Source organism: Mchenga conophoros, linkage group LG18 (genome assembly GCF_057382185.1).
Source record: "Mchenga conophoros isolate Kocher_MC1m ecotype Shallow Benthic linkage group LG18, M_conophoros_male_GT1.1, whole genome shotgun sequence".
Taxonomy (NCBI): Eukaryota; Metazoa; Chordata; class Actinopteri; order Cichliformes; family Cichlidae; genus Mchenga; species Mchenga conophoros.
Window position 1 is genome coordinate 3,247,578 of NC_140543.1, and position 26,561 is coordinate 3,274,138.

Below are 26,561 nucleotides of genomic sequence, written 5' to 3' on the forward strand. Positions count from 1 at the left end.
CAGCAGTAACTCTAAAACAGTTTCAAGTGTCCACGAAGGACTGATGATCACGCAGGTGCAATAACAGAGTCACAGAGTCTTCATTTGATGCACAAACTCTTCATCAATCGATCTAATCTGTTAATCAATTCATCGTGACTCGTGCTGATTATTAATCACGTGACTTTTTATTTTCAGGAGAGTTCAGCAGCGTGTTCCCGTGAGATCGTTCCCGTGAGATCGTTCCCGCCTCTCTCCCGGGACTTCTTAATAGAAAAATGTGAAAACTGTCTGAAGCGGATTCCGAGCAGCTGCTGGTGGAACAGCAGCCTCCACCGGAACGATTTCACGTCCTGAGTGGACACGCTTCCTTCTAAAGTGTCACGTGCTCCTTCTTGCATCGTTAACGATACTGAACAAAACGGTCACGTTCGGTGTCGCACGTGCTGCCGGCCGTGGATGTGGGCTGACGGGTTCAGGTCCGCGACCTGCCGGAGCTTCTTTCACTGCAGCCTTCTGCAGCTCAAGGTGTGCGTGCGCGCGCGCGTGCGTCAGGGGCGTGGAGGTGGAGGGGAGCGTTGCGTCCTCTCACGTGACCAGCCCGCCCGTCCTCCCTGCTCTCGGTCCGGATCTCTTTGTTGTGGTTGCAGCGCGTCTGTGAGCCGGAGCGCCCCGCTGAGCTCCGTGACGGATCCACGACGCGCGGGATCGTTTCGTGTGCGGCGCGAGACAGACAGCCGGATCCAGCCGGTGCAGCTCGGTCTGCCTGAAGATAGAGGCGCGGACGCAGGGGGAGGATGCTCCCTGCCCGGACGAACTGGACCGCCTCCCAGACTTCCTGAACGCGGATCCGGCGAGCGTTACCCGCACATTCCTCCACCTTCCCCCCTCTGCGCTCTCCGTCAGTGGGGCACAGTGTGAGCCAGCCTCCGCCTGCTGCACCCGGGATTAAGCTGTGCTTTCCACCTGAACCGACATCCGAGCGCTGCGTCCCGCTGGCGTCTGCAGGTCTGATCGGCTTCTTCGCGATGTTGTCAGGCCCTGCGAGGCATCGCGGGCGTCCCGGCGGGGTCGTCCGGTGCCTGGTGTCCGCCTGCCTGCTGTCTCTGCTGCTGGAGGCTCGGGGGTCTTATCCTCAGAGCGGCGAGTGCAAAGGCAAAGGAAAGGACTGCACAGGTAAGACCTCCACCTCCTCCACCCCTCCTGCTGTAAATCAGCCTCTGTGCTTTGAATAATCCTAATCTGATGCCGAGATGTGCGCGCGGGTCTGTATGTGTGATATTCCCGTGGGCACGTCTTCTGTGATTCGGGGACTTGTTGGAGCCGCTGCTGCTGTGGTGACCTTTGAATCTCACTGAATCCTCATTGTCCTGCATGTCCGTGTCTGTTGGCCTGTTTGAGCTTCGAGCTGAAATATGAAGAGTCGGGTTAATGTTCCTGCTGCTGCGAGTCAGTTTAGTCTGTGAGCTGTGAATTTAATCTGCTGGAGTATCCACGCATTTATTCCTAAAGAGCTGTTTACAATATCACAGCTGATCCGAGTTGTATATCTGGTCCATGTTGTCATGATTGGATCCGTGTGGCCTGCAGTCACTTTGTGGGTTGTTGTTGTTTTGTACTTATAATTTTATTTTTCATTTAATTTAACTCAGAGTTTAGATTTAACCTTTTTATTTTAAGGCGTCTCTGTCTCAAACTTTCCTGCTGTTCTTTTGATAAATTTGGCCAAACTGTTGGCTGAAGCTCTTTCCTCCTGTTTCACAGTCCGTCTGCTTTCTGAAGCAGGAATGTTGAGTCGCTTTTATTTGCACATGTAAAGTTTCAGAGGGCTTCACAGACACGAAAACATTAAAAATGGGGAAAAAACAAAATATTCAAACATGGACAAACTAACATACACAAACCTGTAAAACAAAGAGAAAGAAATTCTGAAAGAAACCAGACTAAAGACCGACGTTAATGAAGAAACCGAGCAGCTGATCTGTTCTCCACAGAAGCAGGTTCAGTTATTGACATAAAAACAAGAATCAAATGCAAAATAAAATGTTTTAAGAGCACCTTGAAATTTTTGGTACAGTTTGCTTCTCTAATGTCTTGAAAACAGCAAAAGCTGCATTTCTATTTTTTCTCAGGGAGAAAAGCAGTAACTTGTTTGATTTTAATGAACTTCTCCAGTTTTGGATTCATGATTTTAAAGTTGCTTATTAGGTGAAAATGCAGCTTTAAAACTGCATTTACAGGAACACCAGCAGAGGCGTGCAGGTTTCAGGGGAGCAGTTGGGTGGAGGGACACTCTGAGTGGAACCCCCCACGGTGTCACACACTTCATTTCTTATATTCAGTCTTTATGTATGGGAGGAAAACACAGCGAGGCTCTCAGACGGCCTGTGTCACATTCAAATAATTAATCTCTGCTTTTCTCATTTAATACAATCCCTGCTGACTCACACATACACATGATTTACTCTTCTGTCCTCTTCTGTTTGCCTGGGACGGCAGTCGGGTACCAGCTCTGACTGATGTGAGCCCACTCAGTTCAGTTTTAATGCATCGGACACATTTAATATACAGCTTCATATTGCAAGATAAATATCAGAGATGGCTCCAAATATCTGAGTCCCTCTGCAGTGCTCGGTGACAGTGGGAAGGAAGAAACCTCCATCAGATTCAGGCCAGGGAGACGCAGCCGAGAGGAAAGAGAAGCACGAAGAAATCACGAAACACTAACAAGACGAAACTAAACTCCTCCAAAGTGATCGAAGCTCTGAGGAAGACTTCTGCTCATCTTCCAAACGTTCTGCAAATTTCAAACACGTCACACATGCATCTGTTTTATAAGTCTCGACAGTATATCTCAAAAAAGTGAATTAGGTTGTCTGAAAGCAAGAAGGACATTCAGACTTGTTTTCATCTCTAAAGAAAATTACTGAAAGCTGACACGAACATCAGTTTGCAACAACATCTATAAACTGGAAGAACAGCATCTCACACTCATGTATCCGACTCTTCCTCCTCCTCTTTCTCTTTCATCATGGCTTCTTCATTCTTGCCGAGTTGCCAGCAGGAGCACAGGGCATGTTAGCAAACGTACCTCAGCATCACACTAAACTACTAAGATGTAGAGAATCCACGCCGGTCCCTCAGACGCTGCACAGCTTACATGACTGACAGTAAACGATTAGCAGCGTTCCTGCAGGTCCTTAAAGAGTCTTGAAATGTATTAAATTAATTCATCTGAAAATATGGAAATAGTTGGTATTTAAAAGTCTTCGGTCAGTGTTTCAGGCGTCAAGAGAGTCGATTTTATTCATCGTTTTTTCTGAAAACAAGCACTTACAGATTTTTTTCAATAATTTACTGATGAGCATGAATATCACACGAGCTAACAGAGGAAACAACATGCATAATTTTTAAAGCCAAGTTGTCTGACTGTCAAAGACAAGCGGACATGTGAATTCTGTGAAATTACTTTGTGCAGGAAGTGTTTGAGATGGTACTATGAGGCAGCTCCCACACGTTTCCCTTTGTGGATGCAGATGAGGAAACGTTTAACGCTTTAATACACTCGGCACAGAGCACTAGAACCAGGAGGCTGATGTCTCCTGGTTTGTTGGACTTAAAGTTCATGCAGATCTTTTGAAAAACACCTTAAAAACTCTGAACTCTCTGGTGCCTGTAGGAACCCTGGACAGTCTCATTTATGTATCGCTGTTTTGGCCGGTGGTTGTTTGCACATGGAGTGTGAGAACAAGCTGTGCAAACCAGCTAACAGCAGACTAGCAGCAGAATACTGACTCGTGACTGTGTTACTGTTGGGATCGTTTTTATCCAGGTTCAAACTGTGAGGATCGGCTTTCTGGGGTCTTCTGTTGGTGTGCCGAGTATCCGTGGATGTTTTTCAAGTAAAAAGAGTCATTTATGAAAACAATACTATTGAGAACAAGTTGACTGGAAGCTTCTGTTTTTACAAGGAGCCTGAACCAGGCGTGAAATGTTTTATAGTCGAGAAAATTTAAATATTAAAGCTTTAAATGTGCTGCTAATGACTGAGCCTCTGCCTCCAGATTGTTTTCATCATGGAAATGAATTAGCTGTTACAACTAATTAACTGTTGATTATATATAGACTAAAACTGTTTATGTAAATCTAGTTTGAATGCACTATTGGATACTATCACATTTATGAGGAAAGTGAAAATATTGGTATTTTCCCTTTAGAAGCACCACAGCTCTTTCATATAATAAAACAATGAGCTGCCGCTCACGTCCAGCATCCCTGAAACACCCTCATCGTGACCTCTGCGGTGAGCGAGCACCGAGCTTCTATAAGCCTATCACTTACTCTTAGCGTAATGCACTCTGACAGGGATTTTAGTCGATGCTATTTGCGATCGTGTTTGCATCCTGCTGCATCAATATCTAATATTCATGCATTCATTGCACCGTTACTCTGTTCTTCTTCTTTTATGAAATATTTAAAGGAAAGGAGCAGCAGCCATGTAAATGAGTGTTAGCTGTCACTCTGGAATAACCCGCCTCGCTCATGTTTTATTAATGAACCTCTGAATTGTTTCTGCTCGGGCCACTCGCGGTGTTTGCATTAAGAAATGGAGCGTTTTCCTCGCAGACGAGCGCCGCGATCCTCATCAGAACATAATGCCACGTTCTGCAGAGGCAAATGAAAATGTTCCGAGTCACTAAACAAACCAAATACCTTGATTTTTAGCACGGAAAGCCTAATTCACACAGTCAGCGCTCCATGCATAACAATAAGCGCGTGGCACAGGACTGAGTCTTGATACCAGATAATAATTGACGGCGCTTCTTTCAGAACTGGTGTTCGTCTGAAAAACAGAATAAACGACGAGCTTCTGCCGTCTCGAGAGAGACGGAACAAAATGGGTTTTGGCACTTTGTTGGAAGCAGCGTGCCGCAGGGTTTGAAGGGAAAATGCAGCCCTGGAGAAACATCGAGCATTCATAGCGAACCAATATTCTCTGGTACTGAAGTGTAAAATATAAGATGTGGAAAAGCATTTGTGGCACCAGCCATCTGCTGCTGAGGGGCGACGTGAAGCTTGGAGTTTGGTTTCCATTTGCTGCCGTCGTTTCCAGTTACTTTAAGTTAGAGCAAATTTGGGCAAAGAACGTGGACGGGATGGATGCGTGAGCTGTTTACCGGGCAGCTCTTCAGCCTGTATGAAGTGTATCAGGACCTGTATCACACATCCATGTGTTTCCTGTCTGTGAGCTGAATTGGACTGCACTTGTGGCGCGCCAACGAAGACACACTCAGGTGTTCTTCTGTTAATTAATATCATTAACAACTTGTGACATCAGAAATTCATCTTCTGTGGATGAACTCTGTCTGGCTTCTGGTGACGGTCGTCCTCATTCAGCTCGATGACCTTGGTGTAGAAGCAAACAAGCAGCTCTCCACCAGCTCCGGGTGGATGTCCAGAGCTGGAGCAGGACTTCTGTTTGTAGTCCAAGATGGCAGTTAGAGCAGGACAAGACGGCACAACCGCAACCCAACAAGCCCTCAGAGGAACACGACAGCTGCAAGTCGACTGATTCAAACCAAGATTCGGTAAAGAAATCTGTATCTGCTGGAGAACACCACGACTCAGTGATGCATTAATCCACTCATCCAGGTTTTTACCCAAACCCAGGGGATTTCTTTTGTTAGTTTGCATTGTTGCTGTTTTTGTTGACATTGGAAGATTTCATAAATAAAAAAGTTAAATATACAAGGTCTGCAATTCCATGAATGAAAAACACACCAACCATAAATAATTACAAAGAGCTCCACAGGAAAAAATGCCAAAAACCTTAAATAGATTTATGAACCTTCACGTGTGAAAGTGGGAGCTGCTGGGGGAGAATCATCACAAACAATAGTCAAGGCTTTGTGCTGAAGCGGGGAAATACTGGCCAGCAGTTTGTCTTCATATTTCAAATATATTTATTTTCAACGGTGCTCCCAGACTGTGGTAGAGAACGTTTGCACCCTCTCTAGAGCTGATGCGGAGAACCCTGAAGTGCCCAGTTTTTCACTTTTTAGAGATGTGATTTATGCTGATGCAGCTGTGAAGGTTTGAAAAGCAGCAGGGAGCTCGAGCTGTGCAGCGATGCCGCGACTCTGTCTGAAGACAGTAAATGTAGCGTGGCCCACGGAGACGCCGACTTTTCAGGGTTCTCGTCTTGTTTGTTTGTTCAGGTGAGGTGTTTGGACATAAAGTCGTCCGCAGGTGAAACGTTCTGCCATAATCGGCAGATTACTGCGAGAACAAGTAAGATCGGCGAGTCTGAAGCTCAGACTTTGAAGTCGGCTGCTTGCACGTCAGCTCTGTCCTCCATATGTTTGTACTGTGTAATTTTGTGGCCTACCAACCATTTCATTTGGGATGCTTATTTTTCTGGAGGGTACATATGTTCAGCAGACTCCCCTCGCTGTATCCGAGGATGTGGTTTAGAGCTGTTTTTCAGCCAATTAAATGCTTAAAAGGGCCTATTCTGTTTCTCCTTATTTCTCTGTTTCCTGTCATATATCTCCTGTTCCAGTCGTGGATGTTCATATTTAACACGGTCAAAGTTTGGAAAACGAGGTCAGTATGAAGGTCTCTGATCGTCCTGACACTCAGTTTGAAGCAGTTTTTTTCTGCTCCTGGATCTGAGTGATGTCATCGAGTTAATCTGATGAAGCAGATGTTAGACTTGGTGATTATCTTTGGTGGGAACCATCATTTTTTTCATCTTTCATCATTGAAAATAGATTCACTTCCTTTTCAAATAAACAAGCATCTTTACCTGAATAACTCTGAGCTTTGTATTTGCCTTTTTGAAAATTTCACAATTTTTGCATCCAGGTTCAGTAACGTGTGGAGGGAAGTGGAACCTCTGGTCATGACCGACTCTATCAGGAAAATCCTGAAACTGAATGTTGCCCCATCGTCCAGTAAACAGCCTATGACTGGATCCAAGATCGGTGGCATGAAAATGGTTAAATGCTGAAAGTCTGGAACTGGAGTTTTAATGATATAATTTTAAATAAATGGAATCGAAAACCTTTGTAAAAATTCAGCTCTTCTGAGTTCAGGTAGAATTTGTACCCATTAGAAATCCTTGTCATGTTGCCTATTTTATTCTCTACTTTATTAATATTTGCTCGTTCGCCTTTTCTTCATCTGCATTGGTTTAATGGAAGCAGGTGGAGATTTAGCTCCACCTATAGATTAAGATTTTGATCAAACTCAGAGGAAATGAGACGTCAGTTGTAAATCTGTCCTTCTTGTGTCGGCTGTTTGTAGTCTCGCTGTGACTGTGGTCGTTCAAGCTTTAAGTTTGAAACCCGTGGCACACAACAAGTATTTTATTTCTTGGTCAAAACAAGTTAATTCCTGTGGCTTTCTCCAGCTCCCTGCTCTACTTCTTACTTACACAGCTGCAGTATGAGTAATAAATCTCATACAGTAAAATGGCAGGACTTGGACGAGTGCCTGGACGGGCAGGTGGAGCAAAGAAGTGAAAGAAATCAAACTCTACAGTTATTTTCGCCCAAATGTCACCTGAAAACTGGGGAAATGTCAGCAGAGATGGGCTGTAATTAATAGCAGTCGGCTGTTTCCCGACAGGACGAGGAGCACTTAGTCACGATCTGCTTTTATTTTGTCGGGCGCTTCGCTCGGGCTGAGTCGGGTTATGTTCCCTGACAGCCGGGACGGAGCTCACTCACCCTCGCCAAGATAAATGAAATCATATTGTATAATTTGGCCCTGCGCGAGGCTTTTAAACGCTCGCCTCCTGGGAGATCCTTTCAAAGTCCTCCGCCTCGCCCCACGGAGCACGCTCAGAGGCTCGTACGTGTGTGCCAGGCAGCGCAAACACGACAAATTTACTTGGGGAAAGTGTAACGGGCGCGATTAAATTTTCAGCAGCGGCTCCGACATGAACAGAGCTGCGGATGAATATTGATGTTCTGTCGATGCTGTTTACTGTTTACACTCGGAGGCCGTTTAGCCGAGCAGCTGATGATGAGAAGGACATACACCCCTCAGTAATCTTCCTGCCAAGCTGGAGGGGTGGAGGAGAATAGTGACGAGCAGGTAGAGGGCTGTGGTTCAGGTGTCGCTGTGGTAATGTCATCAGCGATGAGGCAGATTAATCTTTGGTGACCTGTTTTTCAACATGATAATGAGACGACATGAATAATTTGCATTTGAAATCAAGAACTGACAGGACAGCGTTTCTCGCACACACACACTATAATGAATACATGTAAATATGTTTGGGTTGTCAGCTTTTAGTTTTTAATCCATCTGAAATAACAATGCCATCCACAGCTGATTTAAACAATCCCCTCGCTCTTATTTTGAAAGAGCAGCTGCTGGTAACATGATATCCAGCGCACTTCCTGTCGGTTTAACCACAGATAAAAATAAAAAAATGCAAAAGTGAGTCGCAGTATATGGCTGCGCAGCTCATGGAAGTAAAGTCTGTGTGCTTTGCATCTCTTTAGGTTTCTTTGCCAAACACACGTCAGTGTCTGTGTGCAGCTTCCACTCTGGCTCAATATAAATAAGGAGGGAGGCGCTATCCTGTGATCTTATTCAGAAATTTGCAAAATAAAATAAGAATTCTCCCAAAAATAGTCAGTGATGGATTTACCTGCTCTCAGCAGTTGTAACATTTTCACCTCACCGTGCAGGCAGGTCCGACTTACTGCTCCACAAAGCTGTAGTTACTTCAAATACTCGTAGGCTAATATTCTATACAACAAATCTATAACAGCTTAAATGATTAATGCACAATAAATCGATATCTGTATATACGGCACCTAAAACTATAATATAAAAGTAGTGGAGGACATGCTTTCCCCTCTTTAGACTCTGCCAGCATGCTGCAGGTGTCCCAGCTAGAAAGAGGGAGGACGGCTGCTGACAGCCTGCGGCCAAGTTTACCAGAAATCTGATTAAATTTAAAGATGGAGGCAAACAAAACAAGCCTGTCTGTCGAGTCTGCACACACAGCTCCCCTTTTAGCGTCTTCTTTATTCAGCATCCCGTCGCTGTGTGAAACGAGTCGGGGCGGACGGGAGCCACTAAAAACTTTTGTCTAAATTTAAAATCACAACGATTTTAAACTTTGAACAGTGACAGCAAGAAAAACAACGGTTTGCATCTCGGGTGAATCAGTTGGTAGAAACACCATGACTCCTTCAAATGGGCCAACAGCCAACCAATCAGCTTGCACAGCTGACTCACTGTTCCCAGGCCACCAGGCCTTTGATTATAGGCCCGGCTCTAACTGAATCCTGCCTCCCTCGAACTAACATCAGTCACATGAAGGTGGTTCTGCAGCTCGATCATCTCAGGTTTATCAATGTGAGGTATGAGTGAGTTTCCAGAAAAGAGGCAGAGCAGCACGTTTCTGAAATAAAGCTTAAACTACAAACACAAAGCAGCGGAGTGAGACTCTGAAAGCTTTACAGCGCGCGTGGTTTTATAAAGAGCTGTATGAACATGTGTGTTTTAAGTGCTTTGAGTGGTCAGAGCAGCGCTGTAGCACACTTATCAGCATCACTGTCCCGTCGTTAAGCTTCAGGAAGATCTGATGATAACTGCGTTTTCAGGGACATTGATTTGCTGCTTAAATCAGGTTATTCCTGCAGCAAGAGTTACGTCCTTTCAGCTGGAACTCCGGCAGCCTTTCAGAGTCTGAGAGGAAGTGAAGAACCCATAAACAGGATTTAATCCAGTGAGTAGTCTCAATTTAATGCAAGTTCAACAAGAAAACCGGTCTTAGGTTCCCTGTTTTAGGATCATATCACTTTTTAAAGGCTGATAGGATAATAAAATCACTGTAAACTTGCAGCCACAATAAAAAAAGCCCCTAAGAATCTGGATTTCTTAATGATGCTCGACTGGGAAAGACTTCAGTCTTTAAAAGCAAAAGACTCTCTCTTACTATCTGCAGCCTGAGCTCTGAGGGAGCTTCCAGGAATGGTGACGCTGTTTTCCAGAGAACTGATCAGTAGGTGGTGGTTTGTACATGTCGATGTCCCATCTGGAGCAGAATACTGCGGCGCCAGGGAAGACGAAGCGGTCGAGACTGAAGGCTGCCTTCTTACGTCCCGGGAATGATCAATACTTTGAGGCGGCCAGATCTGACTACGTCAAACACTGGACCTCCCCGACCATGATCTATGCATACAGGCCTGCACTGAATCCCTACTTGCAATTATTTCATTAAATTCCCACATTTGTAGGGAAGTTTGCATGGATCCAAATACTCACGGAATATGTATGAAACAGGGGAAAGTCAAATGTCGTCCACTTCCTGTTTGTGCTACACTTCTCTGAGTCTCAGCAAGTAGTTGGTGAGTGTTTGCAGACAGGTGGGTAGTCGGCAGAAACCAAACCAAAGCAATCACAGGAGGGTTTTGGTTTAACGAGTCTGCGCTGGAAGCTTTAGTCCTTTTTTATTCCCACAAATATTTTCTTGCAGAAATAAAAACCCTGGGATTAAAATCTGGAAATGCACAAACATCTAAGGATTCACTTTTGGCTTTAAGCACAGGGTGTCCACATTTTTTATTTCTCCTTAAAGTCTTTGCAGAAGTATCAGTTTGAAGCTGACGATGAGGAGCGACGCAAACACAAAGCTGCATTTTGGGTGATGGCGTGTGTGTGTTTTGGCTGTTTAACAAGCGTTTTATTCCTCGTAATGAAGCAGAAACAAACAGATGATAAATGACAAGATGTTCCTTCTGCTTCGGTCCCCTTGTGAGGAAAAAACAACCAAAATATCTTTTTTTTCACAGCACAGCAGATAGCAGCAGAAACAACATTAATCATATTTCTGGCACAGACACAATACCTCCTCCAGGATTGTACATATCAGGCAGTTTTAAGTGTTTCCATGCAGATGCTCCTGATTGATGACACGTCTGTTGTTTCATAAACACGAGCACAGGCAGCGCTGGGAGTTTCTGAGATGATTACACTCAGGACTTGTTGTTTCTGTGACTCCGTTTTTCATGTCAGAAGGTCTTTATCGTCTCCTGGACGATCGCATCCTGAATAAACTCCAGATATTTGAGTTAAACTTTGCTTTTTGTCTCCTAATTTGAATAATTAACGAGTTTAGGTACGACGAGCCCGAAAACTTCCCAGAGAATTTTCTCTTCTCCTGAGACACGGAGAAGAAAGGAGCAGGACCGGTCGCTGGAGTCAAATGGAGAAAATTGAAAATTGATTTTTCTACTCTTTGAGAAAATAATAGCTCAGGAGTTGGTGGGAACATTTCTGCACTTAATTTGACGGCAGTTTTGTCTTTTTGTACAAAATAAATGTCAGAACAGTCATTTTCTCAGCCTTTTCTGTATCACAGCCCAATTTTTAGGATCCCAAATTATCATGACAGCAGCAGTTGGAGAGCTGACAAGTTGTCATCTGAATTCATGTCTTTTGTCTTTTAAGAGCTCAAAGAGCTGAAAGCTCGAGTATTAAATATGAATTAGAAGTGAGATAACACTCTTTAGCAGGATGGGAACAAGTCTGAATGCGAAGCAACGCTGAAGAAATCACTTCAACGTTTTAATGAGCCCCTTAATACAGATTTAGTCATTTATTTGAAAACTCTTGAACTGAAATATCCTCTGTCAGAATTTTAGGCTTGTTTAGATTAAGATTTTTGTTTTTAATAATCTGCACGTAGCAGAAACAACCCCGACAGAAGTTTGAGCTTGATGAGCTCTGACTGCACCAGAGATGAAGAACATCTCAAAACCTGCAGCCGGTGGATGAATGGTATATATTGTAATATATCTATATCACTAAAGCACTTCTGGATGGATGCAAACTGCATTTCGTTGCCCTGTACCTGTGCATGTGCAATGACAATAAAGTTGAATTCTATTCTATTCTAATGTGAAGCTGACCTCGCCAAACTTCACCAAAGTCAGAGCAAGACAGCGACGGAGCGCGTCTGTTTTCAGAGCTTGTTTGCGAGCAGAACTAACTCGATTACCTCAGTATTTATACTGTTATTGCACCACTGATGATGTGCTGTTGAGCAGTTTTCTGTTCTGCATCACAGAAAACTGAAGAGCTTTTGGGACAAAACAAGAGATTCAAAAATCTCATTATGGGTTCTGGGACACTGTGACAAAATAATCTTCCTTGTAATGAATAAAATATTTGTGGTTTGGTGAAGCCTGCTGGCAGAGGAACGGACGTCACCCTCCCCTCTGTCCTCGTCACCGGAGCCTCTAAGGTGTGAGAACTGAATGTTCTGTTTGCTTTGACCGCCAACGTTAGACAACAACACAGCGAATGCTTTTTAAAGCCTCCAAAGACCTGCCACTTTCCAGAAGGTCTGCAGAAAAGTATGAAGTCCGGTTCACACTTTGATTCAGGGCTTTTACGTCTGTTACATAACGGAGTCCGGAGGGAGCCGTGAATCAGACCTTCATTTGTCGTAGATCTGCTGTCAGGTCGCATTAGCTGTGGCTGGCTGGATGTCGTCTTTGTGCTGAGCTTGTTTTCTAATTTCAGAAGCATTAAGATCCTCATTCTTCAGCTTTAAATGTCATTTTATACGACGTTTAAAGTATTCATGTCTTAACAGCCGTCTTTACAGGACTGAGAGACGGAGAGTAGAGAGATTGTCTTAGACTAGACGGTGTTACCTTTCACATGAAGTCTCGTGCATTTATTTTGACATTATGCTGTAAATTCACGAGCAGTCACCACAGCAGCTCTGCACGTCTCATTTGGTAGGTTTTTTTAGGTTGAAGGCCCGTCGTCAGGAATCTGTGTCTGCTGTTGAAGTTCCTGTCCCCACATCATCGCTGACCTGGTGGATGTTTTCAGGGAAAATGGTCCGAGTAAGGTTAGAGGATTGTCTCCAGTGATGACTCGGACCTGTGAGCCCCTCGGTGGATTTGAACTCAGCAGGAAACGGCGCTCACCTCTGCTCCACCGTCTCCCTCGTCATCGTAGTCTTCCCAGAAGGTGAATCCTGTGTCCTCGGTGGTTGGGCTGCTCCAGTGTTGCAGGAACCACTAATTGCAATTGATTTAGTCAAAATTGAGATCTCGATTATTTGACACAGTTACTTGGGGCTGTTAACTTTACAAACACTGTGCATGTATTGATCTGAAGAGTCTCTGACAGTGAATTTCTTCACACCTAAAAAATAAGTCACCTAAAAATGAATTAACCCGTGAGAACCAACCAACACGACTGAAGGTGGACACAAGACCCTCTGTGGGGGAAAAGCAGGCGTCTGCAGACACCACCACGTTTTTATATCCTGTAGGTTGTTCTTGTTAAACAAAGGCTCTCTTTCAGTCATCTTAACTCGAGTCAAACTATAGAGGAAGTAAATCTGTGCGTCTGTGGACGAGTAAAAGTGCAGCGCTGTAAAGAAAAGAGCTGGATTCATAATGAAAGTCAAACTGAGCACTTTATCAGTAAAAGGATTGAAGATTTCAGGAACTTCAGGTTGAGCTGTTGGAGTTTGTGGGTCAGGGTGATCGGACCGCCTCAGAGGTCTGGGTTTGTTCTTTTAAAATGCCAAAAACAAGAGTTTGTGGGTTAAAGTGGGAGCGATGAATTTTGGATTGCATCACCTTCCTTTTCTTTTGGAGTTTATTCGAGTCTCACAAATAAAAATGGAGCCTGAAGTCATGCTGACCTTTTACTTGCAGAATCACGGAGACCACCTGCTTCACTCTGAGTCAGTGCAACCCAAAACTGAAATGCCAGCACAGAGTGTGCTCGACAGATTATATTTGTGAAGGACAGATCGGATCAACCCGCGTGGTGTTTTCACTGATGTCGATTCACTTTCTCCCGGCGTCGCTCCTCTCCAGCTGAGGAGGAATTATCCGCCGATCAGGTTTGCGGGCTGAGTTTAGGGCAAACCAATTATCTGCAGCGCTACAGGGTGACAGACACTTTTAATTGTCTTCCACGAGGCAATAAAGGGTGTTTGTCAACTGGCTGGATGTGGACTTTCTAAATCTGTTGTGGCTCTTGGAGTTTAATTAAGCCTGGAGGATAAATCGAGCCATAAAGTCACGGTGCTCTTTGGAGGAAGGCTCGGTTGTCTGTCAGGAGGTCTGCGGACGTCACACAGTGTCTGCAGTTGTTTTTATTAAACTCAAGATTCACAAGTTGACTCAGATTCAAATCATTTCTCTAAAACATGACAGTAACACTACGATATCTAATATTTCAGTCTCAGTAAATTCTTAAATGTAGAAGTTATCTAGCAGAGATTGGAAGTGTTATTCTAATCGAGTCGTGCTGTGAACAGAAAGAAACAAACCCCTCGTGCTGTCTCTGTTCGTGTTTACATGCATTGACCAATGCTACGAGGACTATTTTGTTCTGGAGACTCTTTATATTTTAAATGTTGCAGAAAAAGCAGGAGTTGACATTGATTTACAAGAAGCAGAAAAGGGAATTAGAGGAACGTCTGGAAAAATAAGGACCACTTTGTGCAGCTTCTCCCATTAACCTTAAGATTGGGAACCACTGTCATATGAGAGAGTTCTTGTGACGACAGTGACATAAATTTCACATTTATTACCGTCTAATCTTCAGCGAGTCATCTGGAGCCTTGCTTGCAGCTCTGTTGGAGTTAGAAACTCCAGACCAGTAGTCTCATTGTGGACACAGGAAGTGGGCTTGTGTTGGCCCACAACTGCAGCTTGTGATCAGCTTAATGATAAATTTCACATGTACTAGCCTAAGTGTCTGCAGCCTCTGTGAGGCTATGGGTTGACCTGAATGCTAACATTAGCGTGTTAGCATGCTCAAAGACATAATATCCTGCAGGGCAGCCAGGACAAAGCCCTAAAGCCCAGAAAACAAGAGTCCAGTAAACATGACTACCTAATGGGCCCTTACACGTTACATGGAGTATATTCTGGATAAAAATGGACACATGACTTGAATTTCAAATATAAATATTTAATAATTTTGGATTCCTTTAGTTAAAACGTGCTGGTAAAGATATTACCTGTACCTACTGACCTTGCCTGCTGTCATTTGTGCAGAATGCCTGTAAACCCCTCGATGTCAACAACGCAGCAGTCCATTTTCAGCGAGTGTCTTTCGAGCAGTTTGTCAGCACAGCTGCATTTTAAGTCATGTTTAACAAGCAAAGAGAAAAAGTGGCGCTCAAACGAGGACGAAGAGACGAGAGCAGGATGAGCACATCGCCTCGACTTTGGACTTTAGCAGCGTTATCAGTGACTTTGCAGAGCAAGAGCCCCGAACGATGAAGTTCTGTTTGTGTTTTTGTAAATGTCTGAAACATTGCTGCCACTTATATGCCGAAAATCCGCACTCGTACTGTAATATGTTGTGTGACGTATGTAGAAGCTAGTCTACTGGGAATGAGTGTTGAATGAGGAATTCTATAAATGGGTGTGCTTGTTATTTGCTAATATTTTTGCACTTGTAGTTGTGTTTGCTGCAGTGTGATGTGGTGGTAAAGCGATATCTGCCCTGGGGCCTTTCACAGAGTTGTTACGCCTCTGAACAGGCTGGCGGTCACATGATCGTCTCCCAACAACAAGCTGTTATGACATCATATGTTTTGAAATTAAACGCCCTCTAGTGGTCAAGTTAAGCTTGTCATGCACACTAGCACAATAGTAGTAGCTAATTAATGCTGCAAATGTTTCACAAAGGGGTTTTATGTATATATGTTTTGGGCGAAAGCAGCACGCGTAGCGAACAGAAGAGCTTTGCTACATAAGCTAATTTTTCAGTTCGATTCAATTTTATTTCTATAGCGCTAAATCACAACAACAGTCGCCTCAAGGCGCTAATGACCACGCCAGTTAGCATCCCTTAACTGTTTATTATAAAGAAGAGTGCCTGCGCTCTGTTTTTAAATGCCGGCAGACATTTAACTATAAGTTAGCACAGTAATTATTTTTCATATAAAACAGCAGGAGTTACTCTTACATATCGTGCACGAGCGCGTCCCACAGCATGGTTTCCTTCCACCAATGGGTTTTGCTGAAATCAAGTGAAAAGGACACAAAACAGCAACAACACTGTGATCCGTTTTCAGTCTGATCAGCTGTTCAGCACATCCTACTTTGGAGTATCCGTCATCATGTTACTTGTGCACAGTAACAACCTTTTGCAACAACTTCTAAAACTGGGTGTCTCAAAAATGAATTTATGAACACAGTCAATTTCTTTGTTTTATTGCACTTTTTTTGCAATATATTTATTTACTGTGGACGTATTACATCGATATTGTTAAATTTTGGGATATAAAGGTTGTATCGATGTGTAAATAGGGGTAATGCTCCAAAAATGCAGCATTTAAAAATGTAAAGATGAGCTCTGGTGGATTTGTTCTGTGGTAGGTAATCAGGTTAATAGACATAAATTCTTCACAGTTCATGCAATCTCTCCTTCTCTCTTCAATCTGGGGGACAATAAATATATCTCTGCAAAATTTCATAGAAACCCATCAAACAGTTGCTGAGCTGCAGTCTGGAGCAGAGGACGTCCACTGCTGTCCCTGCAGGTTCGGCAGTAATGCGGTTAAAAAGCACTTCAGCAGTCTGGGATTCTTTTGTCTGTTTTTCAGGATAAAACAGCTTTTTGAACCCATCATTTTGGCATGTGGTGGAGGATTTGAGAAGGATCTTGTTCCTTGGCGTCACCGTTGTTTGTCAGTGCTGCTGTTTCTGTGGAGAGATGTGCAAAAGTAAACAAATAAAATAAACAAATCTAGATATCTTCGTGTCAAGTGGAAATGCACAGCTTTTCTGTGGAAACCTGTGAGTACCACAAACCACAGCGCTCACATGTCTGAAACATTGAAAATGCAAGACATCCATCAGCCTCTACACGTGTTTCATGAGCTGCAGCAGCTCCCGGTAACGTGATCCTGCAGATCTGCAGGTGTGCTGTAGCCTGCAGGCCTTCAGGTGAGCTGACATCACGTCTCTCTGTATCGCTGCAGCGTGAAATACCGATGTTTGCACTTCAAACGAGGGCTGGCGTGACTCAGCTGAAGCCTCAGATGACGTTCACTCCCAAAATGTAAATCTTAACAGCGTCTGACTGCAGGTGTGGACGTTTGAAGGGGCCAGCGTTTGATCGATCCACCTCTTTGATCTCACACTCATTAGCTCAAGTTATTTTCAGGCTGCACGAACACGAGCCCTCGCTTCCTGTGGTTTTTCCTTCCTTATCGCCTCCTCCTTTATCAGGATGGAGGGCAAAGGTCGTGGGTTGGAGCATCACTTTGCTTTGATGACCACTTTATTTTATGTCATTGCAGGAAAATACCTTCAAATATAAACACTACAAACAGTCCTGGACATATTTTTGTAGATGATCTCTTTTAATTTTAAGACTCTGTTGACTTCATCATTGGAAGATTTGCAGTTTCATTGCTGAAAGTTGAGCTGAACTGAACCTGACTCAGTGTTTGTGTCTATAAAGTGATTGTAATTCGACTCAGTTAAATTCAGTTTTATTTTTAAAGCATCAAATCACAAAAACATTTGCCTGAAGCAGCTTTAATAGAAGAGTCACGGCGACGTCTGCTATCCGCTTCAGTTATTTTGAGAGCCCAACATTAGCTGCTACGAGTAACCGTTTGTAAATTGTGCCGAAGCCTCACTCAGACCGAGGCTGTGCGACAGCGAATGGTGGTAGGCGAGATCCAGAGTTTGATGGTGTGGACGTGTGATTCAAAACGTGAGCTTGAAAGGGAAAAGGCCTCGAGGAAGGTCAACGAGGCGATGGCTGGATCAGATCAAGGAACGCCGGGAGGCGCTCTGGATCAGGCCAGATGGAGACGGGTGTGGAAGCACATAGACCAAAAGAAAAAGAGAAGAACACTCGCACAAAACAAAAGAAGTGTTGTTTCTGATATGTTTGGTTTTGTTTGTTGTTATGAATCCATCACAGCCATTGGCTTGCAGCAGTGTGGCCTATACGGATGGTTCCCTCATTCCTCCTTGATGATTGCTTTATTTCTTTTATAGCTCACCCATCAGAGAGCTAATCTCAGCAGCTAATTGGAGTCACTGAACTGGACCTCTGGGCTGTGTTTGTATTTCTATTGCTGTTATCAGAAGAATAATACAGCTGCTGTGTGCTTGTCTGTACTGCCACTGTCCAAGAAGTCTAAGCTAATGTTTCACTGAGTGAAACTTCAGGATTTTATTGTTAATAAGCTCTAATTAGCGGCTGTCCGTGTGATGCACCGTACAGTCTCCACCCTCTCGTCACTCCAACATGGTGCAGTCCACAAACTGATGCATGAGGTCATCCTGCAAACAGTTTTTCAAGGTTCCTTGCATGTTCACTGTGAAGAACATAGATTCAAGCTGCCTCAGTGTCTTCTGTCTCCTCCTGTGAGACCAAACTGACTCCATGATGTTGATATCAAGCCTTTGTGGGGGTTCGGACCATCTGTTGATCTTCTGCTCGATGAAGGTTTCTAATGACTCTGGCTGGAGCTTTTGGCTTTGTTGTTCTGCTCCGGGAGGATCAGGCGCCTCCTGGATGGAGCTGCTGATAAATGAGACTAAATATGTCAAATTCCTGGAAGAACTGCAGACTGAGGCGCCCGCAGCGTCTCTTAACTAAGCGTCTGACTCACACAACCTGCGAACACGTCTTGATCTTTTTTGATGTTTGGGCGTCAAACCAAAGGAACAATTAAGACTTGATGACAGCCTCCTCCGTCCTGGCTGAAAGAATGAAAATGATTTCTCGGTGACATTGGCTTAATGCGTGGGCTGCCAATTATGTGAGGTGATACAGCATGCGTCAATGGTTTGGTAGATTAGGCGTGAACGGCAGGTTTATGAAGCCAGTGGGACTGCAGAGGCCTCATTTGTCAGATTTAGAGCGGCTCGGCCTGCCCGCTGCTCTCTTACAGCAAACTCTGCCTCTCTCTGTCGGATTCGCTTCTGATTGTAGAAAAAAGGGCTCGCAAACATGATTCAAATACAAAGGTTGGGATTTAGCTTTGGTTGGAATATCAGGGTGTTTCCAAGCTGTGAGGAGCCACAAGCACTTTCTATCTCAGAGACGGTGCAGTCGTTTGTCTCGGCTGGCACTGAGGCCCAAACAGTCATCAAACAATACACCAGCAATGCACTGTGGGAAAAATGGCTAAAGTGTGACAAAGTGTGATAAAAGAAGAAGAGGACAAAACGAGACGGCTTAAGAGCCGCCACTGCGTCATCACACGGCCACATCCTTGCTGTTGCCGTGCAGGTTTTCCTGAATGAATATGTAGGTGTCCCCACGTAGACTGTGGTAAAAAGAGGCCTTTTCCTTCCCACTGTCGCCAAGTGTGTGCCGTCTGACTCGCTGGGGTTTGTCTGTATTATCGTAGGGGTTTACCTTGCAGTGGAAAGTGCCCTGAGGCAACTGTTGTTGTGATTCAGCACCTAGTAAATCATTATGAAGAGTTTTGCTACTTAGCTGCTGATGCTTGAATGCTCCTCGCTCTGTGGAGGAGAGCATCATGAAAGTTCTGTCAAATATCTGCAGAAACTAAAACAGGAAGTTTGATGAGCTAAACTGGACCAATTATGGATGATTCAGCAGCTCCAAATTTTACATTCAAACCTGTTGAGGCTTGTTTAAAATACACATTAGACAGATGTTGTACATCTGCATTAGCAAATGTTAGCTGGTCAGCTTGTACCCTGCTGGAGGAGCACGAGGAGCCTGGAAATGTTTGATTAATGGATTCTAGAACTGTGAAGTTTTCATTCTGGGCAGATAGAAGCACGTGGAGGAGGAGATGATGTTTTATCATCCGACGAGCTGATGTGATGCTCTGTTTATTCTCAGGCCTCCAAATCCCCGGAGGAAGTTTACAGCTCTGAATATTTACTGCAGAAAGCAGCTGTGCCTGCTTTATTTACACACAGTTCTTCGTGTGTGGGAATTTCTCTTGTGTTTGCCTTTCACTGGTGGATGCAGTCGATAACCTGATAGCAGCTTCTGTAGCTTCGGGGTTTGGAAAGCAATACCAGGGATTTTTGCTTTATTTAAGCTGCCGGTGATGCCAGATTGGGCTTTTTCTGCCCATTTGGGTCAGCTACTGTAAAACTGTTGGGGCCAGATTTCTGATATTTATGCCAAAAATAAGTCTGTAAAATGTGAACGCACTGATATGTTTTGTTGTTTTTGTTTCAGTGTGACACTCATCCCAAAGAAACAGAAAATATGATGTTTTTATGGCAGAACTCGCTTGATAGTTTTCTTCTGCACATTGTGACACTTCATTGCATCCAGTGGCAGACGGCACACAGGAGACAATAAAGCTCTCCTATTCTGAATGTTACCAGCCCACTCAATGGGTGCCAGTTATTATCTGTCCCATGGTTTATGTTTTCATATCCTTAAACTATCACAATATTTTATGTGGGTGTTTGTTTGTTAAAAAATAAGGCTAACACAGAAGTTATTTTAGCTCTGAACCTTTAGCGCTCAACATCAGAAATGCTAGCTTATTAAACCAATTACTAATTTCATCTCTGACTGTATCCAGTAATGGGAGCTATGGCCGAGTCAGGTGGATTATAGGATGGATGACTTTAATAAAATCAGGCAGTGTTTTGATAAAGAAATGATCAGTTGTGTTAACCTACAGAGAAGGAAGGCTGCCGGTGCTAGCATTGCTAACATTACTGTTAGAATGGCTGGTAAGTCTAAGGTAGTTTTTGGTAGCCCCCCTTTGTTTTACAAGAAAATCTACGCACCCTCCACCCCCCTAGGGGCGTGCCCCCCACTTTGGGAACCCCTGGTCTAAGGTTTAATTTAGGTGTAATTGATTTTGAAATTAGGAATGGATAAGCGGTTATAAAAAAGTGTTTTTGTCAGTGTGATGAGCTTCATGACTGATTGGAGTCATTAGCAAATGAGCGTGTGCTACTTAATCCTCCTTTGCTGATTCTTAGGGGGACCATCCATCCATTTTCTTAAGCTTATCCAATTCAGAGCTGTGGTGCGGCTGAAGCCTATCCCAGCTGTCATAGAGCGAGGGGCGGGGTCCCGGACAGGTCGTCTGTCTGTCGCAGAGCTAACACAGAGAGACATTCAGGCTACAGCCACACCTTTTGTTTCGTTTTGGCCTCCCCTCCACACTGAGACGGCGCTTTCCTCAAGGACAAATGCAGCGTTTTGAAAATGCTCTCGAAAACGCATACATTTCAAAACGGAGCTGTCCTGTCCCAGTGTGGGTGCTCGAAAACGCAGACTTTCTAAAACGATGATGCATTTCAGTCATGTGATGCAGTCATGTGACCAATTAAACAAAGATAGCGAAGTGCATAATACAGCAGTTGTTTTGTTTGCTCTCAATTTTGACAGCCCTAAAAAGATGAATATCAGTCTGTGCATGCTCCAGGTAGCTTTTCTTCAAACTCTCACTCGCTTTTGCGCAGGACTGGAACGGAAGCGTTTTGGGCCGTTTCAACGTGGATGCACAACTCTGTGAAAACGAATGAAAACGCTAGTGTGGACGCGGAAAACGCTGTTTTCAGATCTATCCGGGCTAGTGTGGACGTAGCCTCAGATCTGGATCTGAAGGGAATTTCCTCAAAGCTTCTTAATGACCAACAGGAAGACTTCCACTTCCAAAGAAGTCTACAGAAAATTTGTCCTCAGCTGATGCCTTATTGACTGAACAACATCATGTTCATTTTGTAATTGATGGTGTTTAATAGAGTCAAACAGGAGGGTTGCCTAGGTTACGCTCATTGGCTTACGACTTAACAATCACAACTTGGTAGCCAATGAGCAATCAGTGTTGCTCAGTTTCCCAGTCAGACCAGCTCCTCACTCATCCGGTCCAATTCCAAAACACCAACATGGCGACAGCAAAAATAATCATCGAAAATATGGTACATTGATCTGTAGACGTCACTTTCGGTGCTGTGAAATCACAGATGTTCCTTTTTCTGCTGAAGGTGCCAGAAATCCATAATAAAACCCAGCAATGATTGGCAGCAGGTCCTCGTCTACAACCTGCTTTGGAGGCTTTAACTGAGTTTGTAATGAAAGCAGTTTGGTTAGATTTGGTTTGGGATCTGAAACCCTGAATTTCCTACTTCCTGGTTTTGTAATGTAAAGCACAAATGTAGGCCTGCAATAGTAGCCTGGTCCTCTGCCTATGACAGTGGGCTATTTGCTGGGGAGACTTTATGTTCTTCCTCACTCTGATTACGGATTCATAGCTGATTACAATGGAGGTTAACAGCCTGCCAGAATATTGAGAAGGAAATGTTCTGCAAAACCAAAACGAGGACCTAAAAGAGGCTAAAAGTCTCAGCAGAGCTGCAGAAACACTGAAACTTTCTGTGGCTTTGTCACAACATTCAGCACCCTGCATGCTACGTATAAATTATTGATTAAGGCAGCTTTAAACGTACATACGGCGTTCTGTGGGGATTCATTTATTCAGGCACTCAGCCTCCGCTGACACCACGTCCCTCATTTCAAGCTCAGTATTGTGAGAAACACCATGGCAACAGAGGACTCCCGATGCTTCACCAGCCTCATTTCCACAGTGTTGTCTTCTTTGTTTTTCAGCCTCCCCACCTCTCAAAACCGTGGCTGCACATCCAGATAGCCACATTCTGCCTGCTTTAGCCATGCCGTCTCCACTCCAGCTCTGCACATTTCCTTTTTCTTTTATGGAAAGTCTCTCCTCCCAAATCAAGCTGTGAAAAGGGCTTTCTGTCGCCTACAGACAAAGACTCGGGCTCTAAACTGTGCCTGAGAAATGGACCAGCATCTTAATGTCAGTTTACTGGGCCTGAAAGAGACGTCAAACATATGAAGAAAACAGCATTGTCAAGAAAAAACTGATAATAACAGCTTATTACACATGTCTAGTTGAATAATTAGATTATTTTGTATATGCTGACAGATTTTGGTTTGGCTTCGTGCCTTTTTTCAGGAGAAAATCCCATTAAATTCTGCCAAATAACATTAAAGCCAAACTCGCCTCGATTCTAATTATGGCTCACATTCAGCAGCGGCTTTGTTTTTGGCCACTTTTAAATGGGATCCTCTCTTCTTCTGTCCTGACACAAAAACATCAGTGTGGTCGGAAAATCCATTAGGATTCCTTCAAATGTTCTAATCTGTTCATTTTTCTGTCTGCAACCTACGACGCCGAAGACGTGCCTCCAAAAAAACTTTGCTAGTTGTTAAAGTTTCACTAGTATCCAAAACCAAATCGACCCCACGACAAGCCGATTTAGGATACCCTGCTGTTATATAATCCATTAATTAATCTGTTCAACTAGTCCAAAAATCTCCAGAACAAAGCAGGTGGACCTCCGAGGAGTTTTGTTGTTTAATGAAGGTTCAGTTCAGCGGTGAGTCAAGCCCTGAATTTTCCTCCTAAAAACCCATAAAACACATTTGTATCTTCAAACCGATGATCATTAATTCAGGCTCAGAATCAGCAAAGGTTTAATTTAGGTCAGTTTTATTGTGTTTTTCTCCCTGAAATCCATTTAACCACAGGCGAAACCAATTAGATTACAGTATGTAATGAAATTAAAAACTTGCCTTGCCATTTTTACCTTGAAAGAGCCTTAATGGATTCTGTCGGCCAAACTGTGTTTTAATCCCCTGAAACTTCTTCAACAAGGCCGGAAAAACAACTTCATGCCTTGTGAAGCCTGTTCAGCATAAAACATTAATGAAGCTACACATTTGAGCAGTTGCGCTCTGAAAAAAAAAAGTTCATTTTCCATAAAAAATAAACTTTTCCAACTTTCATTTTTTTTTATTTATTCTTCATTTTCAAGATCCTGAAGCCAAGAAGGGAGTAAAACATCCAGATCTCCAAAGGCATAAAAATTTTAGTACGGAAAGTTCAAATTATCTCCCTTAACTTAAATGAGTAAGACAAATGTTACACGTGTATGTGAAAGTTCATCGAGCAACCTCGTTTTTCGGTGCTTCTTTGTCGATGAATCAAACGTAAGTTTTCTGCACTTGTGCAGCTTCAGAGCTGCAGAACACAACAAAGGGTTTCCATCGGTCCACAGGAAAACTGGCACCACTGAGTCCCACTGGAGCTACCACTAGCATCTACAGTCCAAGAGCAGAGAGCTGTCCTGGACTGTCCATCCACAGAAGGAGAAACCTACGAAGTGTAAATGCTCAGCTTTTTCTTATTGTTGCATCCACCCTCTCTGACTCAGTATCTCCACAAACACAGTTTAAATCTGTGGGAAACGCTGCCGTTGGTAAACAGTCTGTAGGTGAGCTGCGAGCCTGGGAGACTGAACACTGTCTTCATGTCTCGTTATTAGCTGGAGGATACAGAGCAGCTTCTTGCTGATGGTGATAAATTCCACCATCCAAAAATCACCCGCGGAGGCCGTTCATACATTTATTTATTCTGAGGGAATTGATTGGACCAGTATTTCCATGCCAGAGGTGAGTAATAATTCAGTGAAGCCCTCGCTTTTAATTCTGCAGCCCTCGTACATCACTCTCACTGTGGTTTGTTGGTATGCGTGTGCACAGCTATGCGGCCCTTCCTTCATCCTCCTCGGCCTTTGTCACCACAAGCCTCAGGAGCTCATATTCTCTGCAGGATTTGTTGTGAAGCCATTAGCCGCTGCAGCGCTCGGGGTTAGCTCCCCCCACCCGCACCATTGATCGAAGGAGCCTCCAGCTCCAGCCAGGCATCTCTAAACCCAGAGCAACGTCTGAAGGCTCCTGTTTTCCTCAGAGTCAGGCGCTGCAGAGGGGGAGGGCGGAGGGGCAGAGATGTATTTCACAGCCCAAAACACACACAGCTCTGGAGCTCTTTGTGCTCCAATTAAAATGCATCAAGTGCAAATCACCTGCTGGTTTACTGTTTGAGCTCGGGGACAAGGGGTCTGGTGTCCTCCGCTGTGCCCGGAATTGGAATTGGGCCTGATTAGTCTCGCATCACCGACTCTTTGGGCAAATCCATTCTGCGAAGCGAGGGGGGGAGGAGGAGGAGGATAGGGGGAAGGGGCTGAAAAAGTGCTTCACATATAAATCTGTCAGGGCTCCGGCTCAGTGTTTGGGGCGCACATGATTGAGATGATCAGGCCTGATCTCGAAGGCTGCCGTTTTGTTTCTCTGGGAGAAACATTATAATCGTCGTGTTTTTGTGTTTGAGAGTTTTCAGTGTGTTTGTCGTTCCTCCTGGAGACCAGGCTTTTCTGTCAAATGTAAACGCATGTAAATTTAACAACCGCTAAAAACGGCTGAAATTATGGGAAAAATGTGTACCTGTGTCATCGTCGGGTAGAGGTACAGCTTTTTACTTCCTGTTTGTTATAATAACAGCCTTAAAAAACAAATATTCACTGACAAGGATGTTGTTGAATCTGTAAAGATGCAACAAAAATGTCACTTTTAGCTCCGTCGTAACTTTAAATTGAATTGGAGGGTGAAAAAAGAAGAAAATACACTTTTTAAAATGTAATTTAAAGGAAAATGTTTTAAAATCTCTTACATCTATATGTTTGTTAGCTTATGAGACGAGTTACTACCTGGATAGTTTAGCATATGATCCTGGCTCTGTGATGTTGGGTCAGTCTATGCTGCTCAGTTCTATGTTGTTCTGTTAGTAACCCAGCAGCTGGAAACACGGCGTGCATCAGTGATTCACAGACAAACCCCCGCAGTGCACTCGGCTCTGTGCTTCGCTGTCGGGTCAATAAACAGTATCTGTCAAGAAAATCACGATTATTTTATTCTTAATTATAATGACATAAATTAATCCGTGTAACATCCTGTAAATAAGCACAAACACGTGCTTCACTGACGCGTCACAGAACAACGCGCGCACAGTTTGGACTCAGCTGTGTGAGTGGATTGTTATTTATCGTCGTTGTGTTTGCATCGATTGATTTACTAATAAATAACATGCAGTAAATCTATATTCGTGTACGCACTTGTGTGATGTTTCTCTGCACATAAAACGATGATTGGACAGAAAATGTTCCTTCACTTTGACCTGAAACCACCATGTTTCCAAGAACTGTAACCAAAGCTGCTTTCCTTTGGTCTGGATCTGAGGCGCAGCGGTTGGACCTGTTTTACTCTGATGAATTACAAACATCAGAGTCGTCACATGAAAGCAAAGCCACGAATAAAGCATCTGCAGACTGATCTAACGTCCCTGTAATTTCTAACAGGGGCACTAACAGTAGAGCAACATCTCAGATCCTAATCTGAATCATTCAGACGTATGACTCACGTTTGTATGGCTGCTGCTGGATCTCATTTCATCAATTTGTCATTTAACACCTTCCATCATTCAGGTTTCAGTCCTGTGAGCAGGAGCTGCAGCTGCCATGTGCTGTTGAAATGGATGCACCTCTGTTGTGCTTCGTGTCGTTGGCGACCTGTAGCAGCTGAACTTTAAGAGCAGATTCAGAGTCATCAGTGTCGTGCAGTGAGCGGTGAATTCATCACATTCAGAGTTTGTGGTTGGTTGTGTGTGAACATTTTAGTTTGTGGTACCGACTCAACAGAAGAACATGCTGCAGCGCGGT

At 43.9% G+C, this 26,561-nt stretch overlaps 1 protein-coding gene across 1 annotated transcript in view; it reads left to right on the forward strand.

The window, feature by feature from the left end:
- The first annotated feature begins 266 nt into the window (after positions 1–266).
- Positions 267–26,561, forward strand: part of tmeff1a (transmembrane protein with EGF-like and two follistatin-like domains 1a) — a 108,181-nt gene continuing 81,886 nt past the window's right edge. The window contains exon 1 of the mRNA XM_085254353.1: positions 267–1,155. Within this exon, the coding sequence (XP_085110479.1) occupies positions 1,008–1,155 (148 nt within the window). The 5' untranslated portion in view covers positions 267–1,007. The remainder of the gene's footprint in view (positions 1,156–26,561) is intronic.